Source organism: Microtus ochrogaster, chromosome 8 (assembly GCF_000317375.1).
Source record: "Microtus ochrogaster isolate Prairie Vole_2 chromosome 8, MicOch1.0, whole genome shotgun sequence".
Taxonomy (NCBI): Eukaryota; Metazoa; Chordata; class Mammalia; order Rodentia; family Cricetidae; genus Microtus; species Microtus ochrogaster.
In genome coordinates, this window is record NC_022015.1 from 69,704,081 (window position 1) to 69,713,635 (window position 9,555).

Below are 9,555 nucleotides of genomic sequence, written 5' to 3' on the forward strand. Positions count from 1 at the left end.
GAGAGAGAGAGAGAGAGAGAGAGAGAGAGAGAGAGAGAGAGGAGTGTGGACACAGAATGTATGTTGTGTGTCTGTGTGGAAGTCTGTTGTGGTATGTGCAGGAGTGTGAGTGAATGTTTAGGGTAGGGAGGTAAAGTCCAGGCCTGTGGCTTGAGTCATCATCCAGGTCACTCACAAGTGGCCACAGAGACCCAATACAGCTAAGGTCAGGAATCCTGGCTGAGGGCCCTCTAGCCAGCTTCACGCTCCTGCAGCTAGTCTCAAGAAGCCAGAGAATAACTCTGCCCACTCAGAAAGGGAATTGGCCTAAAACCTCTTCTCCTTTTTCCCTCCCTGCCCTGCCCTGCCCTCTGCAGTTAGAATAGCATTTTCTTTCCAAAGAGGCTACCAACATAAAGACTCTCTAAGTCAGGATTTCATCATTGCTCTTTCTCCTATTTTTATAGATGAGGAGGCTAGGACACAAAACAGAACGAACTTTGCAAAGATCACATGCAGAAATCTGTGGCTCACAGTGAACGTGGTCCTAACTGGCTTAGTTCAGTTGTCCCAGGATAGGAAGGGTCCAAGATGAAGCAATGGGAAAGTCGGTCACAACCCATCTTGGCCAGAGGAACACTGGGTACTCAGAAGAGATTCCAGCAGACAGGGGACTCTCCTATCTTGGAGTCCTGTGTCCTGTGAGGGTCCCATCCATCTCTGGCTAAGCTTGTATCCCTTAAAAAGGCCAGCCCAGCCATGGAGGCCTCTCTCAGCTCTCTCAACATGGGGTTGGCTCTGAACCAGGCTGCTGGGGCAGTGTCGGGGCTGTGGTCCTGAGAGCCCATACTCACCAAAGTCGCTGGAGCACATCTGTTCCATGAGGCCGTCAGCACTGTCCTCCATCTCACACTGGGCACAGATCTTGGTCACTGAAGAGAGAGAGAGAGCAGAGTGGGTGGAATCCCAAACAGCCGGAATGGCACAATCTCCTCCAACAACCTCCCTCCTCACAAAAGCTGCTCTGTGATTCCTACCCAGACATGGGGTGGTGGCAATGGCTGAGTGGCTGCGACAATTCTAGAGATCGTATAGTGTAGGGACAGTATGGCGAGGGGAGCATTGTTTCCCCATGGCAGCGGCCGCCAGACCATGCACTGTGTTCTGAATTTTATCCCATCTAATACTCTGCTTGTGAAGTGGATGCTGCCTTACTTACAGCGAAGGAACAAGGTGTAATATGAGTAATGAAGGTAGCAAAGCTTAGGGCTCGTGGCTGTGGTCCTGCTTGCTCTATGGCCAGGGCGGATGTGTTGCGGAGGTCAGGCACGTGGGCAGTCAGCAGAGCAAAACAGCATTAATTTAGAATTTCTCAAAGAAAGCCCACTCGACTGATTTTTATGTGAAGCATCTGAATGTCATCTGTCACACACACACCTTTCTACAGCCTGTCTATTGTCCAGCCCTGCCCCATCTGACCTCTGTTTGTGTTCCCTTTTGTGCCTGCCTCCAGGTGAGCAAGCCTCTCACAGGGAGAGAGGGTCGTGGTGTAGCAAGGCAGGGCCAGTCTGGGTTCTGAGCCTAAGATTCCTGATTTCAAAGAAACCGTAAAAGGAACCTGTGGGGACTTCTGGGGACTGTGGATCTCTGGCTTGCCTGGTTCTATTCCTGCTTGACTGCGGCTTGCAGCCTCCAGCACAGGGACTTTCCTCTCCCAGAACTCCATGGAGAGGGAGGAGAGAGAGCATTCTAGGACTAAGCAGTGAACATAAGCTTTGAGAGATGGGGTGCAGGGGTGTGAGGAGGGGCCCAGCTGCTTTTTGGGGAGTGGAGAGAGAAGGAAAAGGGGAATGGAGCTTTGCTTGTTCCAGCCATGGGGTCTCATGGGAGCTCTTGCTCTGCCATGCTAGCTGCCCAGGCAAAGATTGCCTGCTGGGTGTCACCCAAGGTGGAGTGTTAGGGACCTAGGCCAGTTTGGAAGGGGACCTGCATTCTTGGAGAAAGGAGGAGGAGGTGTGGCCTCCAACCTTGGGGCAGTTTTGAGAACCAGCACAGTGAAAGAGCAGCTGAGATCAAGCAGAAATCAGTCACGACGGCAGCAATGGCACCAAGGTGCCGGCGGGAGGCAGGACTTGGGAGTTCAAGGGGCTGGGGCTTTACTGTCAGGGAGAAGAGGCTCAGAAAAGTTAAGTACCCCAAAGATACCCAGACAAGACTATACTTTCAGGGATCATTTCTATAGTTCGTTACCAAAGATACCCAGACTAGGAACTGGAGAAGTTGGGGTTCCAGGCATAGAAACGAAGGGTCCTCAGCTCTTCCCTAACCACCCGCCTCATCCCAGTTCCCATATCGTCGGGGAGAAGTGCTTGTCTGGGCGCGCCTGCAGTTCAGGTCAAAGACACCGTCTAGCGAGCGACCACAAGCCTTGTATAGACGAGGAAGGCAATAAAGCATTTATGGGGTCGCCCCCAGGACACCCAGGGATTCAGCAGCTTGGGGAAGCGGGCATGCTGTGAGCTGCACAAGGCACTGATCAGAGTGGGGTGAGAACGAGCCAGGATATATCCAGAGCCTCAAGTTCATTCAGGTGGGAAGGAGAATTGAGACAATTACTGAGCACGGGACATATGTGGTGTGTGCGTGAGCGCGCTGTGTGTGTAAGGGCTTGGCACCTATCCGGCGTGCAAATAAGGGTTTGTGGAGCGGCATCTGTCGGTTCCCAGGACCATCGGGGTGCGCGGGGCGGCAGCGGCGCTATACCTGGAGGCGCGGTGGCAGGCAGGTGCCCGAATTGTACCGCGATGCAGAGGTCGTTGTCCAGGGGGAACTTGTGGCAGTGCAGCATCTCGGGCCAGGGGAAGCCGTAGGCCTCCATGAGCGGTGCGCAGCCGGCGCGCACGGCCTCGCATAGCGAGCGGCACGGGTAGATGGGCCGGTCTAGGCAGACGGGCGCGAAGAGCGAGCAGAGGAAGACCTGAGTGTCCGAGTGGCAGCGCTTGGCCAGCAGCGGCAGCCAGCTGCTCGCCTGCTGCTTTACCTCGGCTAGGCTCTCGTGCTCCAGCAGGTTGGGCAGCCGCATGCGCTTGTAACCCACCGTGTGGCAGAGTGGCAGATCGGCCGGAATGTCGAGGCATTGCGGTGGCTTGGAGTAGGAACGGCCGTGCAGCGGCTCCGCCTGCCAGCCATAGTAGTCGTACTCCTGGCCTCGCGCCGGAGCCCCATGCAGTGCCCCGAGCAGTAGCGCCAGGGCGGCCGTCCGCGCGCCCCCCACCACCCTCATGGCTGGATGTCGCCGCCCGCCCCGACGGCTCGGTGCTCGTCACCGGGTTGCCCCGTGTGCTCCCCGGCCGGGATGGTCCCTGCAGCCGTCCCCGCTGTTCGGGTCGTCCAAGTAGGTGGCAGCCTCTGCTCCGCTCTGCTGCCGGAGTGATCCAGGCACCTCCCACCTCGGGGCTCCAGCCCAGACCTCGCTGTGCCCTAGCCAATCTGCAGTCGTTGGTCCCCCCCACCCCACTCTCGCCCCGGGTTGGCGGACCTGGGAGGAACCCTGGAATCCCTCCCTCCGTGTTCCTGTCCGGTTCCCGCCCCGCCCCACTGTGCGACCCTGGCCGGTCAACTATTCCCCTGCCGCAGCCCAGACCCATTCCTTGTACCTCTTCCTGGGGCTCGGCATTTTCCTCACCCTTGGCCTCTTCTCCATCCTTCTTATCTCTCTCCGCCACAGTCTCTCCTGTTCCTTTTCTCACTCACTTCACCTGCTTATCTCTCCGCCTGGGCCTTTCCCTGCTCGGCTCTGGTTTCGCTTCTCCAACACCTCCATTGCTCTTCTCTGATACTGGAGTCTTTTGAGCATCCAAAACCTCCTGGCCAGTCTGGCAGAGCTTCATCCTGAGGTCTTCAAGGATCCACTGAGTTTCTGCCCAGAGCCACGCACCTTGCAGCCTAGTGGGATAGCAGACCCTGTTATGGCAGTCAAGGGGGCGGGGTGACGGGAATTTTGGCTTCTATTTAATGGGCTCCTACTAAGTGCCATGGACACCATGGCACACTGCAGAACCTTACCAAGGCCTCTTTCTAATGAAAGTTCGCATCCAGTGGGTGCTAAGTGTGCCTGGAGACTGCTGTAGGCACATTTCATAAACTAGCTTATTTAATTCCCATGGTAACGCTGTTAGGAGGGCAGGTACCATTATCACCACCACTTTACAGATAAAGACACCGAAGCTGAGGGCAGGCAAGGAATCAGAGCTGGCCCATTGGATCTGGGTGGTCTGGGGTTTCAGAGTCAGAGCACAGAAGCAAGCAAGAGACCTGGATTCTGAGGGTTCAGAGCAGTGGAGGTAATTGTCCCAGGGACGCACAGCTCAGTGCTGAAGAAGGCAGCCTTTGAATTCAAGCGTTAGACTCCAAAGAAGAGGGAGGGCTTCACTGTTGTTTGTGAAGAGTAGAGGCCAACCTGGGGCAGGAAACACTACGGGTGGAGGAAGACAAGCAGACATCAGAAGGGTGACATCCAGAACCCCACACTCCATGTCTTTCTTTTGTCAGTCTGGGTCCTGCCTTCTGTGGCTTTCCTATGAGAAGAACTGGAGAGGTGGCTTGTGGGAGCAGACTCTGTGGGTCTCCCTTGGTCTCTGGCCTCCCCTCTGGGGAGGAGCCTCTAAGAGGGCTTGGATAGCGGGAGTGGGATGGGGTGGAGCGGGGTGGGGGGAAGCAGAATTGGGAGAAGGGGGCCTGGTTCTACAGGAAGGAGTGCTTCTCCTCAGTTCTCCTCACCTTTTCTCGCTGCTTCTCAATATTTCCAGGGCTCCTGGCTTCCAATCGGTCTGCCCATGGAGTGGTTGTGGAGAGAGGTGGGGGCCATGCCTTAGTACCCCCAACACACAGAGAGCGCCTGCTATGTGCCAGATATCGGTGAGGTGCAAAGGGCTCTGTCCTGGATATAGCTGATGCAGCTGTGAGAACAAGACACCAGCCAGATAGGGCCGAGCCCACGGTGGGACACGATGCCTCTGATGTGCTGGTTGAGGCAGTTGAGCCAGCTGGGAGCTTCCCTTCCCTTCCTCCCTGCATGTGCAGCACCGAGAGGCCCTGTAGATGACCATTTGGAGGGTGAAGGACTGGGCACCACGGAGCCAAGCCGTGGAGGGCAGTAATGTGCCTGCATTAGAAAGCCAGCTTGGAATTCTGGCCCTCCTCCCCACCTACCTGTGTGACCTGGGGCAAATAAGGGGGATTCTGACCTTCAGTATCCTCCATAAAGTGGATAAACCTCCACTGAAGTTATTGTGATGGGCAAGGATGAAGCGCCCACAAGCACAGAGCAACTGGGAATGTCAGACACCCCCAGAAACGAGCCTTTGCATTGTTCTGAGCATCCCCTGAGACACCTTGGACAGGACTTGATGTGAGCTCTGAGAATGGCACAGCTCCCTCTGTGATCCACTCCCTGCCTCATCTCTGGCCTGGCCATCTTGTGGTCGTCTTGTATGCTGTAGGGTAGGTGTGGCTGTGGACACTCACAGTGGCCTTGGGCCTCCCAGGTGGTGTGTAAGGTGTTGGCTCCTGGGCCTCCTGGTTTGGCTGAGCTGTTTTTGGCGCTGTTATGGATGACCTGGACAGAGGTGGGCATTGTTCCTCTGGCTGGTTATGTAAGGCCAACCCATGGCCAGAAAGCAAGCCTGTCTGGGCCTGGCAGCTCAGGTTCCACAGGGCAGTGGAGCTGGGTTGGGAGCCTCCTTGAAGAGGGACATGCACCTACTTTACCTGGCGGCTCTGATGTGGGGAGGCCCGAGGCTCCCTGCCATGGGTATGTGATGAGAGCAAGGGGGAGCCCTTTTCAAGGGATGGAGCCGGAGTGCCCTGGACTGCTCAAGGCAGCCTCTTTCTGTGGGCAGCCCTTCCCCTGGCTCTGTGGCTGGGCGATCGAGGCTGCCTTCTGATGTGGCGCTTCTCCTTGATGAATTGAGCCCAGGGCCTAGGCAGCTGGATCCAACACCTGGCACACTTGGCATCTGTCCATCCTGGGATGTATGCAGCCTGTCCGGGTTCATGCTCTTCAGCTGGTAGAGGAGACCACTTGTTCAAAAGAGCAAAATTCCGTGTAGATAATTCCTGCACCCAAGATGCTTCTAGTTATATTTTTTAATAAACTCCTACAGTTTTCTACATTTTAATGGTTTATTTCAACAGATCTCAAAATTGCAAGCCTTTTCAGAGGGTGTACAAAGTCAAAATTGTACATAATTTAAAAGTCAATTTATGGTACAAGATAAATCAATAGATTTTAGGGCAATGGAATAAAACATTTATTAACAGCTTTCAGATTACATATTATTATAATGAACATATAGCCCATATGTCATTTTTGGGGTGCTATCAAAGAAGATATCCATAATTATCTGCAAAGGCCATTAAAACACCGCTTCCTTTTCCAACTACATTTCTGTGTGAGGCCAAATTTTCATCATATAGTTCAGCCAAAACACATGTGGCAACAAATTGGATGCAGAAGCAGACAGAAGAGTCCAGCTGGCCTCTATTAGCCTGTACATTAAGGGATTTACAAACTCTAAAATAGTGCCTCTCTTCCCAGGGCATTGTGGGCTTTTCCTCTCATTTGAAGAAACATGATTATCTTCATGAAGTTTGCCTATGTTAGCATACAATGATTTATTTATATTTTAAAGATTTGTTTATTTATTATGCATACAGTATTCTGTCTGCATGTATGCCTACATTTGAAGAGGGCATAAATCCCACTGTAGATGGTTGTGAGCCACCACGTGGTTGCTGGGAATTGAACTCAGGACCTCTGGAAGAATAGTCTTAACCCCTGAGCATCATCTCTCCAACCCACACAATGATTTATTAACTGAATTAATGAATTTAATTTTTTCTTATCTTAAACTTCAAGTTCTGTAAATCACCCTTTGGGATTCTAAATTGATTAACTGACTATATTATCAGTTGATAATAGGCTCACAGGGGCCAGACTGGCCTTGAACTGGCCACGTAGTAAAGAAGATCGTGAACCTTTTGTCCTCCTGCCACCACCCCCTAAGTGATGGATTTACAGCATGTGCCACGATCCCCAGTTTGGGATTGAGAATGTATGTGCTTAGAGGGGTTCAGAGTATTTAAGATCTGTTGTAGCATGGTTAATAAAAACCCAGAAACAGAAATTGGGGTTTAATCTGAAGGTCAGAAAAGCAAAAGAGCCAGCCACTGGCTCTTACCTCTACCTCAGTCTGAAATGGTGATCCTGCCTCCAGGAATCTCAAGATGAGACTGAGAGCTGTCTCCGGCCTTTACAACCCTGCATCACCCACTGGGGTGTTGTCTTTGTACAGCTGCTGTTCCGTGTGAATAATAGAACCAACAGTGCTGCCAGGACCCGCTGTGCTCCACCCCCATTATCAATAAGAGGAAAACAGGACTGGGTCTTTTGACTCCAGCTCAGCGCATGTCCCCTTACACCCCAGGCTTTCAACTCTGTCCACTGCAAAGCCAGCATCCATCCAGAGCATCCCAGCTAGGCAGGCCCTTCGACAGAGCAGCCCTTGTCTTGGTGAACAGTTTGGGCAGACCTGCTTGTGATTCCTGGGCATGCTAGGAGCAGGAAAATGACACAGAGGAACCTGAGATGGGCTCCCTGGTCACCGCGTCCCTGGTCCTGGAGGGGTAGCTTCCCCGGAGAGGTAATCAAATGTCTCGGTGAAGAGCAGGCACTCAGAGGCTGGAGTGAGTTCTGATTCAGCAACACCACTTGACTTCGGGTGAATCACTTTATCCTCCTGTTTCATTATCTGTAAAGTGGGGATATTAATTTTTACAGTGTTACTGAGAAGGTTAATTTTAACTTTTTAAGATGTCTCATGTAGGCTTCAAAGTCTTGAATGTCAAACTCCTGTCTTTACCTCCAAAGTGCTGTGCTCGTAGGCATATGCTGGGTCAATCAGCTTTTAGACTTAATTTTAAAAATTGCTTAGAGCAGTGCCCATAGTAGGAGACGTCTACACAGCCGTTCGTGGTTGAGCATTGGCATGCCAGTGGCACTGAGAGAGTAGCACCAGATTCTGTTGTTCTTTGTTCCTAAATTTCTCTTCTATCCATCCAGGCCTCCTCTTTCCCCTGCCTCCCCCACCCTTTTGGTCTCTTGAGCTCACCATGTGGCTTGGGCTGACTCAGCATCCCGAGTGCTGGGATTCTAGGCATATGACCAGTGCCTGGACATGCTCTCCTCTTTCTCCTCTCCCCTGACCACGTTCTGCATCCGCTCACTCTCACCATATTTTACTTGCTGGAGGGGAAACAATGGGCTCTCCATTCAGTTCAAGACCCTCTCTGGAGTGTTGCTCCAGTCTGGCCATCTCTCCTGGTGGGCTTTTTAGAATCCTGAGGTGCACTTTGCAATGGGCATTCCCTCGATGGTCCAGTCATCATGTTTTTGTATTTTTTGGTCACTTTCTGGCTTTCCTTCACACACTGAAAGCTCCACTAAGGCAAAATCATTCATTTCTCCTGCTTCTGGGTCCCTGTCAGTCACACAGCAGGCCCTCAGTAAATGTGGTGTGGATGGCTGACTGAATGGGTGCAGTCAGGAAGTGCTAAACCAAGGAGTCTTTGGACCAGAAAGCTCCAGACTGGGGTCTAGAATAATCCTGAGCCCTGTTAGTTCTCCTGGGAAGCACAAGGAAGACCAGGAGAGTTGCACGGTGACTGTGGAAGCACCAGGTGGGGACCAAGTGGAGTGGAGGAAGTTGAAGGGTGTGCAGGCTGCCTGCCTCTCACGTGTGGAGAGTCTGGGCAAACCCCTGTGCTCAGCCTGGCTTCTCTTCACACTTCCTTTCATGAAGAATTTTGTTTAAGCCTGGTGGTGGTGGTGGTGCATACCTTTAATCTCAGGAGACAAAGACAGCAGATCTCTGAGTCTGCAAGGCCAGCCTGGTCTACAGAGCGAGTTCCAGGACAGCCAAAAGAAACCCTGTCTCGAAAAACCAAAAAACAATAATTTTATTTAGATTTATTTTATTTTACTTGAGTGTTTTGTCTGCATATATGTGTATATGTGTGTGCATGCACATGTATATGCATATGTGTATGCAGGTGTGTATATGTATGCATGCATGTATGCATGTGTGTATGTATATATGCATGTGTGTATCTTTGTGCTTATGTATGTGCATATACGTGCATGTATGCATGCATGTGTGCAATCATGTCTGTATGTGTGTATATATGTGTGCATGTGTGTATGCATGTGTGTATGTGTGTGGAATCATGTGTGTATGTGTGTGTATGTATATGTGTATGCATGTGTGTATGTGTACCCTCTTCTTGCCTGGTGCCTAGGGATGCTAGAGAGGGCAGTAGATACTCTGGAGATAGAGTTATAGGCAGTTGTGAGCCACCTGATATGGGTTCTAGGAATCAAACTTGGGTCCTCTACAAGAGAAGTGTGCATTCTTAATCACTGAGCAATCTCTGCAGGCCACTGCTTCCTCTCTTGAATGCAGTTTAAATTAAAGTTTCTGTCCCACCTAGTTCCATAGTCATTCAGTCCCAAAGAAA

General features: G+C 51.8%; 1 protein-coding gene across 1 annotated transcript in view; it reads right to left on the bottom strand.

The window, feature by feature from the left end:
- Positions 1–3,378, bottom strand: part of Sfrp5 (secreted frizzled related protein 5) — a 4,839-nt gene extending 1,461 nt beyond the window's left edge. Inside the window, exons 1-2 of the mRNA XM_005352303.2 lie at positions 2,743–3,378; positions 834–911 (exon numbers count right to left, since the gene is read on the bottom strand). Of these exons, the coding sequence (XP_005352360.1) occupies positions 834–911; positions 2,743–3,262 (598 nt within the window). The 5' untranslated portion in view covers positions 3,263–3,378. The remainder of the gene's footprint in view (positions 1–833; positions 912–2,742) is intronic.
- Between the last annotated feature and the right edge of the window lie 6,177 nt (positions 3,379–9,555).